We start from the raw sequence: 22,840 nt of genomic DNA on the forward strand, positions 1-22,840 counted from the left end.
TGATAGAACAGAGATATAAAACTGAGACTCTACATGTCAGACAATAGTAACACAATGGTATTATAAGATGGTTTTATCTCAAATGCTAAAAGCAGTCACATATTGGATGAAACCATTTGTATAGTGCATAATATATAACTTGTCCCTTTGCCCTCTTATAGCTCGTGTGGCCTTGGTGAAGTGCCGTGACCTTCACTGGGCTATGATGGCCCACAAGGATCAGAGGGACACCAACCTGTCCTCCATACGAATGCTCATAGTGGCTGATGGAGCAAACCCATGTGAGTCACTTCTCCTGCATAAACAAGGTCCCTCTGTAACGAGAAACTACTGTGTAAAGTCATTTTAATGTATAGAGTTGTGCACTTTGTCTACTACTTCTTCTCTGTTTTGATCATGTTTTCATGCGTTGCTTGTTATCAGGGTCTGTGTCGTCATGTGATGCCTTCCTGAATGTGTTCCAGTCTCATGGTCTGAAGCCTGAGGTCATCTGTCCGTGTGCAACCTCTCCTGAGGTGCTGACTGTGGCCATACGCAGGTACCACATCTGCGGATTTGGATGACCTTGATGAAGGCCACAAGCCGAAACGTGTCGGTCAAAAACAATCAAGTTGTTCTTTACACTACAAGTGTTGCTAGAGTTGTGATCTCTTTAGACCACATCTGCGTAGTCACATGCTCTGCGAAGATACAAGGGGATTCAAAACTAGTGCAGTTTTCACTCAAACAACAGTAGTAGCTTGTTGCACATAATACTCATCATTAAGTTGCTCAAATTCAGTGGGTCTTACAGTTAGGGCTGGGATTTTTATTTTAATTTGTCTGTTTTGTTTTAATTAACATAAACGACTGTTATTTAACTGACTACCAGATTCATCTGGCAGGAAATGAGTGCAAGAGAGATAAACACTTGACTTGTGGTTTTGACACCAACTTGCATGCCTTTTGCACCTACAAACATCCACTGTATTACTACTGTTGTCACCTAAACATTCACCTCCCTTCTTCACATCATGCTCTAAAATAATTTCACTACTTTTAGGATAAAGCAACTCAAAACTAAAGCATATTTTTTCATTCCTGTTCAAGATAAAAACACTTATAAATTTAAAAAAAACAACTGCACTTTGAGACTGAGACTTGATTTGTTTATCAGTAGACCTCAACAGTGTGTCACCTCTCTGTCGCCTTTCTGTCTGGCCTGTCATTACTCTCACACTGTCACTTCTCTTTTTATGCACTCTCTGCAGGCCTGGTGCACGAGGAGCTCCTCTGCCAGCCAGGGCCATCCTGTCCATGGGCGGGCTGAGCCACGGGGTGATCAGAGTGAACACAGAGGACAAAAATTCTGCTCTCACTGTTCAGGATGTGGGCCACATCATGCCTGGAGGTAAGCCAGTGCAGTTTGCTTTAATCGGCACTGCAGAGGTGCAGCAGATGCCACATTTTACTGTCCATTCTTACTGTATCGTAGTTTATTTACCTCTTCATCTTTCTGTCAACATCAGAATACAAGTTCTTAAACATACTTGATGTTAATGTTGTGACCTGTTTGTGTGTTTCAGCTCTGATGTGCATTGTGAAGCCAGACGGGCCTCCTCAGCTGTGCAAGACAGATGAAATAGGAGAGATAGTGATCAACTCTCGAGCTGGAGGCACTATGTACTACGGCCTGCCTGGTGTCACCAAAAACACATTTGAGGTCTGTCAGAGTTGGAAACCCATGTTTAAGAACTACAAACATGACTCATCCCACATTTTTTTCTTCCAAAAATAGTGGAGCATAGTAGAAAAAACATGAAACATTCAGTCACTGTTAAATACATGGTTTAGTATGAGCCAAGAAACATAGTTAAAAACTTGAACATCTTGGTGACTTGTGCAAGTGTTTTCTGCATCTGGGATCGGCTCTGTAGACCTGGTGCAACATACATCATGCAATAGTTGCATCGTATTTATTCTTTCATTTACTTATAAGAAGCCTCACAAGACTCAAGTCCCCATATCTTCCCAATTCTTATATTTGTTCACTACAATTTTCTCTGTCTTGGACTTAAATGTAATGTTTTTGTACAATACGCCAACTTTGACTATGCTTTTAACTGCAGCATCTCTCAACTCTTTTCAAAATTCTACTATTCTCTGGATGTCCGATGTTTGGTCTCTCTGCTTTCCTACAGGTGATCCCTGTGAACCAGGCTGGAGCACCTATAGGAGAAATTCCCTTCACTCGCACTGGTCTGCTTGGATTTGTAGGACCAGTAAGGCGCACATACATAAAAATAAAGAGTTTGCTCATCAAAACTTCTCTGACAAATTACAGCGGCCGAGACTTCTGTTTCTCATGCTGAGTTAAATCTGTTTCCTCTACAGGGCAGCCTGGTGTTTGTTGTGGGGAAGATTGAAGGGCTGCTGATGGTGAGCGGGCGACGCCACAACGCAGACGACCTGGTGGCCACTGCGCTCGCAGTGGAGCCTGTCAAAACAGTTTACAGGGGGAGGTGAGGCACTGCCTGCTCGCTGTTTGTCAGCCTGCTTGATTCACTGTTGTGTGTGTATGTGTGTGTGTGTGCGTGTACAATTTCAGTCCATATTAGGGTGCATGAGTGTACAGATTACACTGAAGCAATACATGCACCCATATAAATAGTGATAATATTTTGATATTTTAAGTAAGAGCAATAACTTCTGTATCTATATCTGTGCAGGATCGCTGTGTTCTCAGTGACAGTGTTTTATGATGAGAGGATAGTGATCGTGGCAGAGCAGAGACCTGACGCCAGTGAGGAGGACAGCTTCCAGTGGATGAGTCGAGTACTGCAGGTAGGGCACATATCTAATGTCTAGGGGATTGGTATTAATGGTCCGGTTCTTTCTTGATACTCTTATCAGTTCTTTTTCATCACTAAAGTTTTTTGATTATGATTTTAAAAAAAGAATAAATTAGTACAGGATTAGAATTGATTTATACTTAAAATATAACTAAATATTGAAACAAATCTGAAATGTCAATAAAAAAAATTAATAAAAATAAAATAACAAAATAATTTCTGACATCAAAATACTGAGTGAAGTTTAAAAACCAGATTTTACACTCTGCTAATCTCACTCCTTGGTTTCTTCAAGTACCAATAAAAGAAGTGAATAGAGTTCAGTTTAGAACCGGTTCCAAATCAGAACCGAGTTTCAGGGGGCATCCATGTTAATGTCACAACCAAATCCAAAATTTTGTGAAGATTCAATAAGTTTTTTTCTTTTTTATGATGGTATTTAGTTGTTGTCACTGTTATTATGCCACAGATTCTCCCCTTTATGTCTTTAATTGTGTTTGAAAAAGTTGTTTGTATTTCAAAATCATGATGGATAAAATAAAAGCTTTAATAACTTGATTATAATTAGAGAAAGAGAGACACTCAACAGCCTTTCCTCATGAGGAGACATTATGATATGCTGTGTTCATGTAGCATTCATGAAACTATATGACATGATGGATATCTTCTGCACAGGCCATTGACAGTATCCACCAGGTTGGCCTGTACTGCCTCGCGCTCGTCCCAGCCAACACCCTCCCAAAGACGCCTCTCGGAGGCATCCACATCTGTGAAACCAAGCAGAACTTTCTGGAGGGAAACCTGCACCCCTGCAACATCCTCATGTGCCCACACACCTGCGTTACCAACATGCCCAAACCACGCCAGAAACAGCCAGGTAGGTTGCCTTTTATAGTTGTCGTTGATTTTGCTTGTTTTTGGGTTTGTACTGTTGGTTTTATTGAACATGTAAATATGTCACTGTATAAATGACTCTGATTGTCTCTTATTTGTTCAGTGGATGTTGGTCCAGCTTCTATGCTGGTCGGCAACTTGGTGGCAGGGAAACGGATCGCTCAGGCCACAGGCAGAGAGCTGGGCGTGGTGGAGGACCAGGATCTGATCCGAAAGGTACCGTCTGACACACAGACCACAAACCACACTTTCATTACACTGACTCTATGAATAGATGTGGCATCTCTCCGCACAGTGTTAGGAAAATGTCTTTTCTGCAGTTTAATTTGTATCACTGTGTTTAATTTGTATTACCGTGAAAAGTTATATTTGAAGAATCTATGACTCTGACATTAACATCTAGACTAACAAACTTTATGCTGTTGCTATTCCGAGTTATTGTACATAACACATAAATCTATTCAAATGAAACTGATGTATGTATTACACTGGAAATGCTCTGAATGTGTTCTCATGTTTACTCAGTTAAATGTGACTGTGTAACTGTGAAGGGAAAATGGATGCTGATGTCTTTTCCTAAAATCTCTGTTGTTGTTCTGCCTTTATTCGGGGTGGGCTTTAGCTCTGTATGTGGCCCACTATGATGGTAAGGCTCTAGTCTGGCCCCACCTGTCCTTGCTTCCGCTGCTTCTGTCAGTCAGATGTGCTTTTGCAGCCGCAATAGCCTGACGACCACCAGCAACAGCTTGTCCCGACGCACAAAGATGACTGTCCAAGGCTGGCTCCTCGGCCAGCAGGGGTCCACACACATAAACTCATATACAGTAATACACTAACAGTGAAGTTGAGTTGCCTTCTCCATTTATCAGTGTAAAACGGGAGTTGGCCAGCAGCTAACCAGCTCAATAAATTGTCATTCATCCACTCTAAGTGAATAAAAGTTTACCAAATGCGCTTTAAGGAGGTAATGCAGGCTTTGAGCAAGGATTATTATATATTATAACAGTCTTCTAGCATATGTGACCACTGGAAACCATATCATTTTATACTGTAAAAGCATTTATTAGGAACATTTTTGGTGTGCACCTCTGCCTGCTGTGTTCACTGTGATGCTCCCCCGTGTGTAGCATGGCTTTGATGAGTGGTCAGAGCAGCCAGTCTGCATGATTTGACTCCCGATTCACTGACGACCTGTCTGACTGAGAGAGCAGATGGCACAAAGCCAGCCAGTGATTTTAATATGGCTAGCGATGTGACACTGCTATATATTATGTTTGTTTGTCCAGAGAACATTATGGTGTTAACCTTATTTCTTTGTTGTTTTTTTTGTGTGCTGCCCAATGTTCACTCGGCTTCTTCCTTTTTAAAGGATTTCTTTGCTTTCACGTCCTGTCCTGTTCTGACCTGTGCGCTGGCTAGTTCCTCAGCTTATTGACACTACTGATCAAGAAGCTAATAATGCATTTAATACTGATTATGTATTTAATTGTCAAAATAGTCAGTGGATTGTTCCCTTGAAGCAATTTTATTGAAGAAATATACACCAAGCTTCTAATAGCTATTGGAAACTTCTCTTTTAAGCTTTTCAAAGGTGTCAAGACCCTTTGTTTGAAAGGCTCATAGCTTGTTAGTTTTTGACAGTGGTTCCAATTTGCCCCCTACCAGGTGCAGATGGTCCCAGCATGACCCTGCACTTGGCAGAAAAATACTCTCTGGACACTGCCATGTTCCTGTTGTGTGCTTGTCCGTCTCTGAGTGAGAGGTCAAAAGCGTCACAGAAAATGTTTGACGTACTTTTCTGTTTTATATTTAACACAAAATCAATTTGAAATGAACTGACTTGATATCTGATTGTTTTCTGGCCAGATTTTATATGTTTTTATTTGTCAGTCATTTTTAAATGGTTTATTATTTGTTAATGATGCAGCTTTGTGTAGTTTTCAGTGATTCTGTCCTTTCTTGACATTTTATGTGATGACACATTCCTCTCTGTACCTTTTCAGCACCAGTTCTTGTCTGAAGCCCTGCAATGGAGAGCCCAAACTGACCCAGACCATGTTCTATATGTGCTGCTCAATGCAAAGGTAGAGTAAACACACTCTCATCGAATCAATCTGAGAATCTGGTTCGTAGTAAGAATCAGTGCATCACATATACGTACCGACACACACAAAAAACCCATAATTGTCTTATATTTAGCCGTGATGACGGTGCTAATGGTGATCCATTTTGTTGGGTGTGAGTTCATCTGTCCTTCCTCTGTTTTTGCTGTAGGGGGTGGCAGTGTGCACAGCCACTTGTGCTCAGCTACACAAGAGAGCAGAGAAAATCACAGCTACCCTTTTGGAGAGAGGGGGCCTCAACACAGGAGACAACGTGGTGCTGCTTTATCCCCCAGGTGAAAACACAAATATACACACCCCTCGTAACTATAGCTCTGTCCTTATTTTTAAAGTGAAAAAGAACCAGAATATCGTAGCTAATGAGGTTCTTGTCTGTCTCTTATTTGTTTGCAGGTATTGACCTGATCGCTGCCTTCTATGGCTGTCTCTATGCGGGGGTCATCCCTGTGACGGTGAGGCCGCCCCATCCTCAGAACCTGGCTGCTACTCTCCCCACTGTCCGCATGATCATCGACGTAAGTGTACACCACAATATCATGAGCTAAAGTCAAGAAGTATCTGATAAATAGTGCTTCTGTTACATAGTGTTATTAAATCAAGCATTAACAGAGGATTATAAAGTGATGAATGTACATTTATTCATGTGCAACAAGTCCTACTCAGACTGTCTTTGCATTTGTTTCATCTTAGACAACTCCGTAAAGAGTCAGTGCACCTGAAGCACAAAGCAAACATGTTTTCCCATTTAACCCCAGTCATGCAAGTGGAACATGTTTTTTGTGATTTTGCTGAACCTCTTTTTTCTGCATTACATCTTAAAGCATATTTTACAGTATCTATATAAAACAATTGAGAAGTTTGTCACCAAACCTTATAAGATAAGTCATGTAGTCAAGATTACATTGACCACACTTTTTAAGCACCACTTGAGCAAATTTTAAGCATTGAAGTGCCTTTAAGCAAGTAACTGAATCTAAAACCAGATGAAGAGGTGAAGTGAGTAGTTCTGTGTTTGACCTGTCTCCCTGTAGGGGAACAAATAAAATGTAATTTTACCACAGAAATCAATAAAGCATAACAATACTTCAATGTCTTAAATGGAGGATTTTCTTGTTAAAGGTTGGTAGTTTGTGTCCTTGAATGAACTTCTCTGTACGTTTGCTTCGTGTTACAGGTGAGCAAAGCAGCCTGCATCCTCACCACTCAGCCTCTCATGAGGATCCTCAGGTCCAGGGAGGCTGCTGCCAGCGTCAACGTCAAGACATGGCCCACTATCATCGATACAGGTGGGGTTGAGATCTGTTCAAATTAGAACAGATTAGAAGCCTGACATGAACAACTGTGACTGCAGTTATTATAAGTGTGGCCTTGGTTACTATACTGCCTTTATGAAACATCTCTGGGGACAGACCGGATTTAGCACAAAAACTTGAGACCAACATGTGTACCACTTCTGACCACAAGGTGTCCTGTTTGCTCTTTGCTTTACTTTGAACACACTGGGAAAAATACTTCTTTTCTTCTCTTATTTACTGAGAGGATGATTAACCTTCTCTACTCCTAAATATGTTCAGCAAACATTCACCTGTTTTATAAAATAATAAGACAGTTCTTGAAAGTAGCACATGACCAGAGATAGCTTTTAAATGTGCAGTTAAAAGGCACATTTACATTATAGCATCCTCCCACTCTACAATAACACTGAATAATTATCAGATTGCAGCGCATTCCCGTTAGGAAACATTGATACTAACAGTAAAACAGTGAATTTATTTTGTCAAATAAAATAAATGAAAGATTCCTCTTCTCTCTCCTTACAGATGATCTCCCCAGAAAGCGGCCTCCACACATCTACAAACCCCCTACAGCTGAGATGTTGGCTTACCTGGACTTCAGTGTGTCTACCACGGGCATGTTGACCGGAGTCAAGGTAAAAAAATCATCAGAAATGCTGTAGATCATAAAGTAAATCTACATGGATGACATGAATATCATTTCTGTATGTCTTATTTGCAGCACAAAGTATTTTTAAGAGTTTATGTACATTTCCTGTTTCTTCTTCAGATGTCTCATGCTGCAGTCAGTACTCTGTGCCGCTCCATTAAGCTGCAGTGTGAACTCTACTCCTCACGCCAAATAGCCATCTGCCTGGACCCATACTGTGGCCTGGGCTTCGTCCTGTGGTGCCTCTCCAGGTATCCCAAACACACACACACACACACACACACACACACACACACACACACACACACACACACACACACACACACAAACACAGACTGAATATCATATTTCAGATAACATGCTGTGTCTGTTGTTGCTATAGCGAGTGTGTTTTTGCTCCAGTGTTTACTCAGGTCACCAGTCCATCCTTATCCCTCCACTGGAGCTGGAGAGCTCGCTGCCTCTGTGGCTGAGCACGCTCAGTCAGTACAAGATCAGAGACACATTCTGCTCCTACTCTGTCATGGAGCTCTGCACCAAGGGCCTAGGAACGCAGACAGAGATGCTGAAGGTCAGAATCACACCCAAAACAATTAAGATGACTGCTCTGTCATATCTGTTGTTACTCTAATAATAACACAGAGATAAATTAGTTGCAAACGGGAATCCTATCTGCTGCGAAGGCAACTAATAAACACCTGTTTCATCATCAATCATTTAAAATGATTGTGTTTTTAATGGTGTAATGAGAACAACATGATGAGGCTATAATCAGTCAAACGCAGCAAGTGAGCAATAAGTATCCGTTTCAAGATTTCAACAGAATGAACAATATTTTTGCACACCTGTATGTTACAGAAGAACATCATCTGACGGATACATAGCAGACTTATTAAAAGGTGTTGACGTCATGTGAAAGTTTACATCTATCTGTCAAATTTTATCTTTTTTTTAAAGTCATGAATCTGGTTCTTGTCGTTCTGTATAGCTCAATATCTCTGCTTTATATTTTGTTGCTACTTCAAAGAACTTTGGTTAAAAATGTCAACTAATGAGCGTCAAGATCAGTTTACACTTAACTTTTAAAAGTGTGAATAACCTTTTAAGCCGTGCGTGTCTCCAGGCGCGGGGTCTGAATCTGTCATGTGTGCGGAGCTGTGTGGTGATAGCAGAGGAGCGGCCTCGCCTCGCCCTCACGCAGTCCTTCTCCAAGCTCTTCAAAGATCTCGGCTTGTCGCCACGAGCCGTCAGCACTGCCTTTGGCTCCAGGGTCAACCTGGCCATCGGCCTGCAGGTCGGTTTCATACGGACACACACGAGAACTCACACTAACACAACTAATTTGTTGGTGTTGTATGCATCATTTACCTGCCTTTTTTGTAAAATTTATACTTACTGCACACATTTCTCTTTATTCTACTCTACAGAAATGTTTTTCCATGTCAACCTGAAGTATTACTGAATAATAATAACCTATTGATGGTCTAAATGAGCCAAAAAGTCTCACGTTCAGTCTGATTTCTCACATTTCATCATTTTTATTTTCCTCTCTGTGTCACCAGGGCACCGCTGGACCGGATCCTTCCACCGTTTATGTTGACATGAAGTCTCTGCGTCACGACAGGTAAGACTGGAGACGCTTTAAACAGTACAAAAACAACTCATCATGTGAAGTGGTCACACGATGCAATTAGTGGAAATAAACAAGATGGGTCCCTCAGATCGATCAGAATGATTGACAGGCCGTGTTTTGTCCGTGTCCCTCAGGGTGAGGCTGGTGGAACGAGGAGCGCCACAGAGTCTTCCACTCATGGAGTCAGGCACTGTAAGTATTGATTATTGACTCATTTGTGTAATACATGTACTGGCCGCAGACCCAGAGAGGTAATAGAAGTGGTTGTATTATCCCTCAAGCTAAACTCTCCTCTTATGTGCTCCTCTAAGATCCTGCCGGGGGTGAGGGTCATCATAGTGAACCCAGAGACCAGAGGCCCGCTGGGGGATTCCCATCTTGGAGAGGTGAGTGGGCAGAAAGGATCATGTTCCTCTTATGACTCTACGACATATTGAGTAGTTTCACCAGCACAGAGTGAAGCTGTTTGACACAAAAAAAAAGATTTTTTTTGTTTATCTCAAAAGGAAAACCTAATCGCTCAGATTTTAGACGTCCCACAAATACAAAACATACATCCAGGCCTCATTCGTTCTCCTTTTTGTCTTTGTGCAGATCTGGGTGAACAGCCCTCACAGTGCCAGTGGCTACTACACCATCTATGGGGAGGAGAGCCTGCAGGCAGACCACTTCAACACCAGACTCAGCTTTGGGGAGCCCCACACTCTGTGGGCCAGGACTGGCTACCTGGGCTTCATCAAGAGGACTGAGCTGCTGGATGCAAGTGGAGGTGAGACGACATTTCAAACAAGTCGATCACATTCAGCAACTTTACTGCATTATTGTGACTTTCAGAAGTGATTTCTTTTGAGCCCTCTCTTTGTCTAAACTATAAATAATGGAACACTTGTTTCTGCTGCAGATCGTCATGATGCTTTGTTCGTGGTCGGCTCTCTTGATGAAACGTTGGAGCTGAGGGGATTACGTTATCACCCCATCGACATCGAGACGTCTGTGTCTCGATCTCACCGCAGCATCGCAGAGAGGTGAGGTTCTTCAAATACGACTGCTCACGTGCATAATGAATCATTTCCTTTATAGACTTTAAACTCGCTGAAAGCAATCACAGCCTGTAGTTCTCACAGTAACGTACTCTTCACTCGTCTTGCCCCTCAGTGCTGTGTTTACATGGACCAACCTGCTGGTGGTGGTGGCGGAGCTGAGCGGCTCGGAGCAGGAGGCCTTGGACCTGGTGCCCCTCGTCACCAACGTGGTCCTGGAGGAGCACCACCTCATCGTCGGGGTGGTGGTCATCGTGGACCCCGGGGTGATTCCCATCAACTCCAGAGGAGAGAAGCAGAGGATGCACCTGCGAGACTCCTTCCTGGCAGACCAACTGGACCCCATCTACGTGGCCTACAACATGTGATCGCCCTTCGCCTACTGATGAAAATGCAGAAAACTGAGCCCAGCTCTGAGAACAGACGTAGAGGGAGAAGGACTTGGGGGGTGCGTACAGTAGCTTACCCCAATGTTTAAACCTCAGACACACATTCAAAACACCAAACAATATTAGGAATGCGAATACAGTACCAGTACTGTAACGAGAACGTGCTTCCCTCTCAGAAACTTCCTTGCTTCCACCTGCTCGATCGCCGCGGTCCAGGTTCACTGAGAGTTTTGCTTTGGGGGGAAATACAAGACACATCTGTCAACAGGAGGAAATTTGATCTGCAATCCTCTCTGCGCATCCCGCTTCTCCCTCATCGCTCCAATTCATGCTTTTTTTTTTTAAAGACATTTTTAAGTACATACTCTCATCAATGAAAACGAAATCCTCCCCACTCTCCATTCCTTGGTTTTTATGCTGAACCATTCATCCCACTGAGTGCTTGTTTTGTTTTTTTTGTTTTTTTTTTTACCCCCCTTGCTTCTTGATGGCAGGATGGTGCACCGGAACTGCTAAGAGGAGCTGGAACTTTCCCCCTTGCACTTTAAGTCCTCGCACCTCTGAGTCCACTTCCTGTCTCGCCTGCCTCAAGGAGACAACCCCCCCATGTGTTTGCTGCTTTCACACGAGCAAATCCACATCAGTATTAAAAAAAAAAAAAAAAAAAGTGCCACCAGCAAGTGCGGCCGACATGGGCAGTTCTGACATATTACCTTGCGACCAGGTGCACCGTGGCTTTCACCTCCCGTCACATACTGTATACGCCAGCAGACACGCTGTCACACAAAATGTCCTAAAAAAAAAATGCACTTGAATCATTTGTTGGTGTGGGAAAAGAAAGACTAGCTTCATGAACATACAAACCTGGATGAGCTCTGATGGGCAGAAAACAGATTCTTCATTTTCAGTATGAGTAGGAGTTGGTCCGTTAGATAGCTCTTATGATTGTGATCGTACTAATACAGTTTTTTTTAAAAGCACCATTTTTCAGAAGAAGAGTTGAAGCTATACCTGGTGTTTGGGTGTGTATGCTAATTGGGAGTGCAATCAATGTCTAGACGCGGACCGAGGGGTAAAAAAAAACAACCTGTAACGTGCGGAAGAGTCACACAGCAGTGTACTGGTTGGCTTGGCAGTGACTATGCTGAATATTTTGGGAGAACTTAGCCCCAGTTTGAGCCTCACATGTATTACTATTATATTCCAGTCGCAGCACGTAGCATCTGTTTCTCTGACAAATAATTACCTGTTGACCTTTGAAAAACACTGAAGGTTATTTAACAACTTTTACTGTTTGTGTGAAGGTATTTCCAGAATCTTAACGGCTTTCCTTAAAATAAATATTCCATCTGTTACCAGATAAAAATGATTTTTAACCCGTTTCTCAAGTTGCGACTCAGTTTCAGCACTTCGTTTTCCCCAGGCTGCCAACCAGGCTGGGCTTCAAAAGTCATATTTCATGACAGATAATTTATTTTTTTATTTCAAGGTCAATAAAATGATACAGTAACAGTTAAATATTTACACCTACTGGCCAGTCACACAGCCAGGATGAGAGAAGTGAAGAAATTATCCGTGGTATTATGTCTTCCCTTCCCCCAGGAATGGCTCTGCCAGTCTCAGCACCGCGCTCTCTCCCAGAGTTGACCTCTGCTCCGCGTCTCCTGCTTTCCCAGAAACGGAGCCCCGTTCAACATGTATTTTTCATAGCGTGAGAGGCACAAACTGGGGCTAGGCAGTGCTGGTGGATTCGAGTTTTGAAAATAGCAGTTGATTAAAACAAAATATCAACTCATGGTCTGCTTGTTCCAGAGCTTTTGATCATAATACATAGTCTTCATTAGCAGATGGGGTTTTCTCAGTTTTTATGGACTTTTCAAAGTCCTAAGAGTGCTCAGAACTGAGGAAAGTTTGAACATCTAGAGAGCAAATAAGGTTGTGTAACACAGCCGGGAGGTCCAGAACAAACTAGCAAGTGTCCCTGGAGATGACATTTTTTGTTGAGGGTCAGCAGAGTTTACTGGCTTAAACTGATGCGAGCTGCTAGCTTACGGTCCGTGTGACCCATCTTGAAGAAAAGAGCATCTTTCATTGAATCTTAGCATCACAGTTGATTAGGGAAATGTAGATAATTAGAAGGCAAGTCAGTGCCTTTATACAGTAAAGCACCATGGTTGCATTTCTGATTATGGACTGTTGAATTTCTAAAAGATATCCAGAATGAGGACTGAACTTTGCCTTACTGAAACCTGTGGAACTTTTTATTTTTGAATCCTCATTTCTAGCTGTGCTTTTAGTGTAAATGAAGAACTTTTCCACTGACTTTGACACATGGAATCAAGACACCAGTTTATAACTCAAAACACACATATCACGTTTTTAGAGGAGGGTTGGGGGGGGGGGGGGTTGTTCTTTTTAAGTTTGCAGTCATGCCTTTCTCATTTCATCAATATGCCATTTAAACCAATTCTTTATGAATGTTTGTAACACTGAAAAAAAAATAATAAACGAAAATTAGGAATGAACAATCAGAGTAACAGTTATAAGCAACCCGTGTTAAAAAAAAAGTCAGAATCCTCCTTTAAAAGGCAACAGGAGGTGATTAATGAGGGTAAGGATGTCGTCTGTATACTGTATTTTAGAGGTCAAATACTGTATTACTGGTGTTAATGTGTACATGGAAATGAACTTTGTTGATAAAACTTGACTGATCTTTCATACTTGACAGCATTTTTCTGCATTGTTAATTTAATGGTATCACATCGCAAAAGAGCAAAAAGTTTCCGATTATTTTGGTAGGAACAATGTGCACTTTCCCAATATCATTTTATGTGTGCGTGTCTGTGTCTGAGTGTGTGTGTGTGTGTGTGTGTGAGTGAGTGTGTGTCCAGTTTAACAGTGATATTTGGCTTTTCTGGTGCAACAAGGTTTGCCTTTTTTTTTTTTTTTTTTAATGATCCCAGAATATTGAACCATTTTTAAAAATTTCTTCTTCCTTTTTCTTTTTTTTTTTTTAATGTCGCCTCCACTGTATTTTAATTCTTTCCATCCAAAATTGGAATTTAATATATTTTATAGGGGTTTCATCAATATTTTCCTGATGTAATCTTTCTTTGAAACTGCACAACTTCTGCAAAAAGCTTGACATTCGACACATCGATAAACCACTCTCCATTCAGTGACGCACACTGACATGTATGCGAGCCAGTATCTGGGGCAAGTCTCACGAATAAGTGAACCTTCTGAGCTACTCTGTGATAATTGCTTTGTTGCTACTGTTTCACTCGGACAAGTTTTAATAAAGTTTTATAATTTCATGTTGGCCTTCAAGCCTTTTCAATAGACATTGGTGCTATTCAATAAGGGAAAGTTAACAGACTTTTGTCCTCCAATGTCATTACAAAGGTTTCTTTCTGGACGCCCTTTTTTTTGTGTGAAAATAAGTCGTTCTTTTTCCATGCCAACATTTTCAAACTTCTCACTCACTGCTCTGTTCTAAAATTGTTCATCATCACCAGTTTTCATCAGCTCTGAGATCTGATGAAAAAATCTCTCAACAAGCAACTCAACACGGACAATGCAAGCTGACACACACACGCCCGCCATTTTCATTCTGATATTTATTTCAGTTTTAACAAGTTGTCGTGTTGTGAGGAATGGCGCTCATTTTCAAACCTCCAAAGTTATTCTAAGCACAAAATGTACATGAGGTAATGAAATTAGGATCTTTCACACACAAAAAAAACAACAACAAAAAACTCAAGGGCCCACAATGTATACCTCAACGACTGTCTGTTCACTATGCATCGTCGAGCTGCAGCAAAGACATTCTGAACTAGTCAATGGTGCGATAACTTCTAACAACATGTCTTACTTGACAAAACACTGTCACAGTGTCATTGGATGTGTTTCATGTCAAATAAAAAAAAATGCTTTGTCAGAGTATCTTGTCATTTTTTTTCCCTCCTCTTTCAAACAAACATTTCTCTAGAAGCTTCAAGAATCAGCTGCTGCGTTAAAGGAAAATCGCATCTTCCCTCCACCAGGTGTCAGTCTGTCTAAATGAAACAGGCTCCTTCTATGATGTCATTAGTTCGTCAGGCTCTGTTTTCAGTCCCAACAAATATATCCATATTAAACATGACACATGCATTTCCGCTTGTACTTGTCGCTTCATAATTAAAGCAATGACGCCATTAGATATCTTATTAGCTGGTCAACAGATTCTTAAAAGCTTTAAAGGACCATACCACCAGTTCTGTTTACTACTCCCGTTAGTTTCTGTTTGATATGAAGATATTGAAACAAGCTTGTCGTTTGTAAGAGTTATTGTTCCTTGATGCAGTTTTGTTGCAGGTTGATTTGAACAGTTTGCACTGCTTTTTTCTGTAACTGTGATGTGACTGACTGACTGAAATCTAAAACTGTACAGCGTACATTTAAAAATGGTCAGAAAAAATGCAAAATGTACATAATTTGTAGTTAAGGAGCTGAAACTTGCAACAACACTGATATAGTCCAATAATATGGCACCACTTTCTTATAAGGCTCCCTTTATGAAGTGGTTCTAAGTTGTAACAAATGGCTTTATCAATGGTTAATAAATAATTTATTAATAGTTTATAGATCTGTTAAAATCCATCAATATGACCATGTGTTGGGTTGCAAGGTTGTTAGAACCCCTTCTGCTGGTTTTTATTCTTTAGTTTAGTAATAATGCAGCTATAAATGTTGGTAATCAAATGAATAACATATTATCCATCCAGTCTGCAGTTAGAATGTCAATAAGTTGTTGATAAATGGATTTTGGTCAACCTTTCCCAGAAGAGGAGGCGTCTGACGGTCTATTGGAGCGGTCGTCCGTGTTATACTGGAGGAGGACAAACACCAGCCAGAGATTTGTCAAAACATTACTAAATTATTTATTAGTCATTGTTAAAGCCATTAGTTACAACTTACAAACCTTTATGTAGGGTGCTTTATTAGAAAGTGTAATATTATGCATTATACATGTTATAAATGTAAATGTTAACTGTCCTGTGAGGAATGAAGATTATTGTTTTTGGTAATTGGTGAAAGTAAAACCTTTAACTGTGAACGCTGCAGGAATTACACACAGCTTTTAATGCTTAAGTTAGAGGTCATAAATAATTATTACAGCACCTAAATTTATTGGGTGGCAATAAAATTAAAGATGTTCTTCTTTAATAGTTGAGATAAAAAATTTAAAAAAAGACCTATTTCTGGACTACAGGACAGGCTTTTCTACTATCTACAATCTACAAATCTCAGCATTTGTACAATGTTCTTACAGCTTAAAGCTTTTCCTTATAACATTAAATATTCAAGACTAAACAAGAAACAACCAAAACTCTTTTGTGAACTTAAGTTCTTAGTTTCAGTATAATTAATTAAAACACTCAAAAAATGTGCCAATCTGCTTCATCTGCACTGTGTGACTGTGCTTCAATGAGTGTGATTGACAGTGGCGTCTCCTTGGTAACATCATTCTGATATTTGCTAAATTCTGATTGGTGCACAGAGGTTCGTGACATCACCAACTTCAAACCAGAGTGAGGAGCACAGACAGAGCAGCAGTGGTGGAAAAGTAACTAAGTACATTTAATCATGGACCATACATAAGAACAATTTAGTTGTACTTGAGTTTTTATATTTTTCACACTCTTAAAGAGGACGCTTTGCATTATGGGTACTTCTATTTTTAATAGTTAAAGTATATCTTGCTGGTGAGACTTATGTACTTATGTACATGCAGGACTTTTACTTGTATGAAGTATTTTTACACTGCTGTATTGATACTTCTACTTTTTTATCTGAATACTTTTGCCACTGTAAAACATAAATACACAAACTGCTCATGCAAAGTAACCAAAAATTTTGTAATTTTGGCTGAGAAAATGTAAGTAAGTGAATGTAAGTAATGGCTCATTGCACTGACCCAGTGTTGTTAAAGCTAAAAACAGATTGAGAAGCTGACGATGAGTTAGTGGAGCATGCCATCACTAATCCAGGTGACGACGTGTAAAAACAAAACATGCAACATTTAAACAGTCTGATGTCCAGCTGTGTTCAGTCTGTGTGCAGCTGACTTTGCCTGACTTGTCTCCAGCCAGCCTGAAAACCTGCTGGTTCGAGCGTACATTCCCAGTCTGAGAGGAAGTCTCATCGCCCCGCTCTCCAGTCCTGCACAGATCATGTTCTCGGTGATGAGGCCGTCGTACCAGCTGATCAGGTTACATGTTCTCCTGTCGATGAGCTCCACCTCCTGCAATCTGTTCATCAGCCTGCCTACAAAACACAGACCATAATAGTATCACTTTACTGATCGTAACTAATAACTTTATGAATGGTCGATGGTACATGCAGCAATACTTCTTCTATTTATATGTATATTTGTAACTGTATATTACTTGTAAATATAATATAGTTTTTCCTTTTTATCTCCTCTTTTAGTGCTATTTTTATATACTTTGTTCCATTTTATTGTCAATTGTATTGCTTTATTCTATTCTTGATATTAAAATATTTTAATATTAATATATTTTCTGTGTGTGTGGTGATGAGGGGGCTACAGCTGCATTTCATTGTGCAATCCTGTGTTTTTATAATGACAATAAACTGAACCTTGAACCTTGAAATAAAATAAAATACAAATAGTCACAAAAAAAGAGAGAAATACAAGAAATGCGGTAACTGCAGAAATAATTATAAGGTAACACAGGAAAGAAAATGTATTGATCACATCGATGCTACTGGATTACTGCTCAACAATACTTTCTTCAATACATTTTAATTTTGTCTTTGCACAAGTGACCCGTTCACATGTTTGTCTGTGTTCAGCATACGTTGTCATTGCAGCTGGTTTCTCTTCACAGATTAATTATTTTTCTTTAAATTTTAAATATTCGTAGTTACAAACTTGATGCCAGACCATGAGCAATAAAATGTTATTGAGTCATTAATAAATGATTTTTAGACCAGATGCTCTGCAGCCTTCTTACAGGAGAAGGATCCATTTTAATTTATTTATTACCGATATAACAACTTATTACTGGTCTGCAAAATGTCAATAAATTATTAATCAACTATTGATAGAGACTTGATAAAAGGCATCTGAGTGAAGCATGAAATGTTTTTTTTTTTTTTATGCCATTTTTGCAGACTGTAGAGCAACAAACGTCCCAGACCAGACTCAAACTGGGCCAGACTCATAGTCGGAGTCTTGACCAGGTCTTCCTTGAAAAAGACATTTTTAATTTCATGGACTTCAGGGTTAAGTAAAGGTGAATGTGTCATATTGTTAAGTGGTACCTTCCCCCTCCACAGTGAGTCTGAGTCAGGGATTCAGTGTCTTGCTTAAGCACTCTTCAATATGAAAGGGGATGATGATGATGACCTTTCATGTTGACCTTTCATAATCCTGCAGAATCAGTGAATTTTTACACCAACCTTCTGTAGTAGGTGCTTCTCCATCCTGTGATGAAACTGACTGAAGTTGAGCATGAACTTGTGTGTCACGTTATGAGGAGTGCAGACGGGCTGGACGTGGTCAGTGAAGTTGAAAGGAGAGCTGAGGAGCACAAGTGTCACGTCGTTGTCAGACATGACATCACTGTAGTTCTCTTGCATTTTGACCAGACGGATGGAGCGGCTCTGTGCGTTTTCTCCCAGAGCAGATAACATGCCGAGTCCTGCCACCACACGGAAATGAGTTCTGCTGATTCTTCTGGACACAAAACAGAAATAATGTGACTATTAAATGACTTTGACTCGCTGCTGTTTTGTTTCTTGTCCACTATCACCCACCAACCCCCCCCCCTCCCCCTTTCTTTATAATCACAAGCCTGTGAAGTGGTATCCTTTATTGTACAATATGATGTACATATCGTGTAAGTAGTGTGATATGAGAGCTAAAACAACTGATAATTCACAGTCTTTCACAAATATACACACTCATACATTGAGAAGAGAAAATGACAAACATGAAGACTTGTGGAAAAAGGAAAAGTAAATAAATCACTGCAGCAAACTGATACAATGTTGGGTCATAAATGCTGAATCACAGCAGCATTTCTCAGTCAAAAGTCATGATTGGATTCATTGACCCCTGTGTGTTTTTATCTCTGGGGGCCCCAAAACTGTGACTGCACAGTTTGTTACAGTTATTGTGGAATTTCTAGAAAATCTTGTATCTATTTATCATTAAATTTTACAAAAAGTTTGTTCTCTTCACAACCTATAAAACCTCCACGTGTGAAACACCAGTACTGACCTTGGATCAGGACTAAAATAACCCTATTAGACACCCGCTCGTATCGACCACACAAACAACCACAGCTTTCTCTTTTCTTAAAGATGCATCCAAGCTTGTCAGTATTTAATATACATGGTCATGATTTTCAATCCTACTTCTCTTCACATTTTGAATAATTTAAAGTTTTCTTTAAACCAATGCAAATACAGTTTGGTTATAGATGATTTAACCTCTTTTGAGCTCCGTTAATTGTTTCTTTTTTCTCTGTAAATTCACATATCAACATGTTTAATAGCTGAACCTAATACACCTTAAATCAGTTTTTATATGTTACCTCAGGATTAAATTCTTTTTCCACCAGGTGTTTACGTTATTTTGTCTTGTGCACGCCAGGGAGGGGGTCATATATGACATGTGACTTGCAGGTGTGGGTCAGTCACATCAGTTGGGTGTGTAAGTTATACTCACTTGTATTTGTGGAAGCAGTGTGTGGCTGCGAGCACCCAGAGGCTGTTGAGAATCGTCCCACCACTGTGATGCCTGGACAGGAGCTGGATGCTGACCTGCCAGGGCCACGCGCCCTCAGGAGCCTCCTGACCCCCCACTATCTGAGATGCACCGAGGGGCCGACCAGGGGCCGCTGCCCACAACCTCACAAACACAATCAGATAGTTTTAATGTAAATGACATCCAAACAGTAGCTGAGGAGAGTGTGTATAATGTGTGTGACCTTGCTATGTTAGATATTTAATGTGATTAATGTATCGCTAAGAATACTCTGAGATAATGAGTCAATTACTAAAATAGTCAATCAACAGAAAATAATTTTTCAAATTTGATCTACTGATCGTTTAAATCATTTACTTCTGGTACTACTGTAGGTGTCTTTTTGTTATTGTTACTGAGCATGTTTTTATTGTGTATGTACAGATTTGTACCCACACTGCAAACCCATTTATCTCTGGGATATGATGTTTCCCTGCTTTTCTCTGTTTTACATCACTGTAAATTGATTATCTCTGGATCTCAGACTCCTGGTCGGACAAAACAAGTCATCTGAAGACGACTCTGAACAAAAGACTGAAAACAATAATAGGGCGGCAACACTGCTCTAATATATATATAAAATGAGGTGGATTTTCTGTTTGTTAAAGCAACACTATGCAATGTTTGCTGATCAGTAGGCATTGTAGCCATAAGTAAAACACAGAGCCAAAGTAAAAAAGTAAGAAACACTCATTCAGAACTTTAATAACAAGGCAAATTAGAAAAAGTGGGTGAATACAGCAGAAACCAAATAATGATGATGAAGTACTGGCGCAGCCAGACTGGGAAATGTTCATGGGAGCTGTATTTTTCTGAATTATAACTGATTAATCTTTTAATGAACCCCAGGGACATGTTTCACCGTTTCAGAAAGGCAGATGAAAGAAATGCTCAGTGAAAGATTGCATTGAGTCACAGAAGCTAATGTAACAGCAACTAGCCAGGAAATTACATCAGGTCTTTGGCTCTTTGGGATGACAAGAAGAAATAAACAAAAACAAGTCTCCCATTTCAGTACAGTGTGTTTACTTGTACTAAAACCATTCAAATGTTTATCAGTTATGCCAAAACGGAACGTAACACTAACACAAGTAGAGTCATAAAGTCAGAAAACTGACTCTAATGTCAGTTACACAACAATATCTACTGTTTGCTAACATTAGCCACTAGAAGCTCCTGGTCATCAGACCGAATGTGGCTACAGAAGCAAAACTCCTGAGCGTGTTATTTGTTAATTCATGTTTTTCATTAGTCGGGTGAATTGGCACTACAGCAATATATTTTGATATGAAGCCAATACAAGGTGTTTTCTACTCATATCAGAAAAGAGAATGAGAATCTTGAATGGCAAATATAAAAGTGTTCCTTTTGCCAAACAGTCTCTGATTATATGCCTTTCCTAATGTGGGACAGTTCAGGCTGAAATCTGGGACACTCAATGGGAGGCTGAAAGGTCTAAATCACCTTAATTCATGCAATAAAAACTTCTCTGGTCAGTAACACTCAAGGTCAAAGTGCATGTCCATGTTTGGTCATTTCAGTAATTACAATGTTTTTGTAGTTACAGATAGTATAGTAATGTATTATAGTAAATATTATGTATTAATATTAGTATTAATAAAATTTGCAATCTGCCTAAAAATAAGTTAAGCATTAAAAGACTAAGACCCCTGAATAACTTTTGATTTTCACCTTATATGTTCCTGCAACCGACCAGCACCTAACTGAAAATACTGGCTGTGCATGGGGAGTACTGTCCTTTTATACCCCTGAATAAGTATTGATATTGCACATTTAATACACTGAAATGCATATTTCACCACTTTAACATATATGACTGTCCCACATTAGTAAAACCAGCTGTCCCACATTAGTAACACATTTTCTACAATGGAACAATGAATTGACTGAAATGAAAAAATATAAAGCATGTTTTCACCATATTGTAGCATATTTTGAGGCATGAATAAGTCATAAACTCGCTTCATTCATGACAGATTTAAATCCTTAACATTAAATTACTCAAAATCCTTTATCACTGACCTTTAACTGGACTTCACAGCAACTACTACCTGTAGGAAGATTGCATTGCTCCAGTCTATGTGTGTATGTGAAGTCATGTGATTTCAATTACATGACACTCCAGGTTTAATTAGACAGCAGTCCTAATCATTAACATTTGGTAGAAAAAGAGAAAGATGCATTTGAGTTTAGTGTCCCACAATACACTAATTTGAAGACTGAGTTATTTCTTCTTTCAAAAGTTACATAGCGACACTTTAATACTATTTAAGTAGAAGAAGAGTACCTTTCTTAAAACAATTTGAGAAAAGGTTGGCTATTTTAAAGACTTCTGTAAGTAAAAGTTTGTTATTTCTATGTATATGGCCAATGTGACATCTTGACTGTATCTATTTGCATACAACCAATCTCAGTGAGATTGTATGAAGAGGTCCAGTCCTCCTGTTAACTACAACACATAACTTATTACATAACTTATTATATTTCATCAAAAAGGGAAAAAAATGAATCAATTTACTCAAAAATACATAAAAAGTTGCATGTTCTTAGTTCCTTCCCACCCTGTTGTTGACTCACTGTCCTGCGGTGAAGTCTGAGCGGTCCAACACAGAGCAAACAGCACCAGAGCTTTAGAGTCCATTTAGTTTCTGACCGCAAACAAAAACAACCTCAGTCCCTTCCGATCAATGACGTCATGTGCACGTTTAAGCCCGTTTGCGTCAACAGTGAAATAAAAAACGGCATTTAACTCATGATTAATGATACCACGTCAAAGAGTCACACTCCACAAACACACAGATACATATTTGCACATTAATTTGCGCCATTAAAGAGCAGAGTGCAGGAGGAAGAGCAGCAGGCTATAAATGAAAATACTTCACAATGACCTTAATAAGAGATATTTCAAAAAAAAAAAAAAAAAGCTGTAAAAAAACTACATAAAGTATTAATATACTGTACGTGACATTAATTGGAGTTACACGGCCCCAGGAAGAGTAGCTGTTGCCTCGGTAACAACTAATTGGGATCTAAATAAACAATTAACAATGTGACATATATTGTTTTTAAATGAATGTAAAAAAGGAAAAGTTTTGCTGAAAACTACATGTTGAGTAAAAGCTATTAATCTTGCATACATTTGGC

At 39.8% G+C, this 22,840-nt stretch overlaps 2 protein-coding genes across 2 annotated transcripts in view; one reads left to right on the forward strand and one right to left on the reverse strand.

Moving 5' to 3' along the window:
- dip2ba (disco-interacting protein 2 homolog Ba) overlaps positions 1-14,799 on the forward strand; it is a 44,642-nt gene extending 29,843 nt beyond the window's left edge. The window contains exons 16-38 of the mRNA XM_067592106.1: positions 162-281; positions 424-538; positions 1,251-1,390; positions 1,566-1,702; positions 2,181-2,261; positions 2,374-2,501; positions 2,709-2,823; positions 3,507-3,708; positions 3,829-3,941; positions 5,729-5,809; positions 6,000-6,123; positions 6,242-6,363; positions 7,023-7,134; positions 7,669-7,778; positions 7,913-8,043; positions 8,195-8,363; positions 8,916-9,086; positions 9,355-9,416; positions 9,560-9,617; positions 9,737-9,811; positions 10,020-10,194; positions 10,327-10,450; positions 10,581-14,799. Coding sequence (XP_067448207.1) covers positions 162-281; positions 424-538; positions 1,251-1,390; positions 1,566-1,702; positions 2,181-2,261; positions 2,374-2,501; positions 2,709-2,823; positions 3,507-3,708; positions 3,829-3,941; positions 5,729-5,809; positions 6,000-6,123; positions 6,242-6,363; positions 7,023-7,134; positions 7,669-7,778; positions 7,913-8,043; positions 8,195-8,363; positions 8,916-9,086; positions 9,355-9,416; positions 9,560-9,617; positions 9,737-9,811; positions 10,020-10,194; positions 10,327-10,450; positions 10,581-10,833 — 2,918 coding nt within the window. The 3' untranslated portion in view covers positions 10,834-14,799. The remainder of the gene's footprint in view (positions 1-161; positions 282-423; positions 539-1,250; positions 1,391-1,565; positions 1,703-2,180; positions 2,262-2,373; positions 2,502-2,708; positions 2,824-3,506; positions 3,709-3,828; positions 3,942-5,728; positions 5,810-5,999; positions 6,124-6,241; positions 6,364-7,022; positions 7,135-7,668; positions 7,779-7,912; positions 8,044-8,194; positions 8,364-8,915; positions 9,087-9,354; positions 9,417-9,559; positions 9,618-9,736; positions 9,812-10,019; positions 10,195-10,326; positions 10,451-10,580) is intronic.
- Positions 14,800-16,176: 1,377 nt separating this feature from the next.
- On the reverse strand, positions 16,177-22,337 carry LOC137185262 (transmembrane protease serine 11D). The gene is given in 6 exon segments (XM_067593609.1): positions 16,177-17,183; positions 18,325-18,360; positions 18,362-18,601; positions 19,598-19,757; positions 19,760-19,780; positions 22,274-22,337. Coding segments are annotated over 6 exon segments (786 nt in total). The 3' UTR covers positions 16,177-16,918.
- Between the last annotated feature and the right edge of the window lie 503 nt (positions 22,338-22,840).

The sequence above is a fragment of the Thunnus thynnus genome, chromosome 6 (assembly GCF_963924715.1).
Source record: "Thunnus thynnus chromosome 6, fThuThy2.1, whole genome shotgun sequence".
NCBI lineage: Eukaryota > Metazoa > Chordata > Actinopteri > Scombriformes > Scombridae > Thunnus > Thunnus thynnus.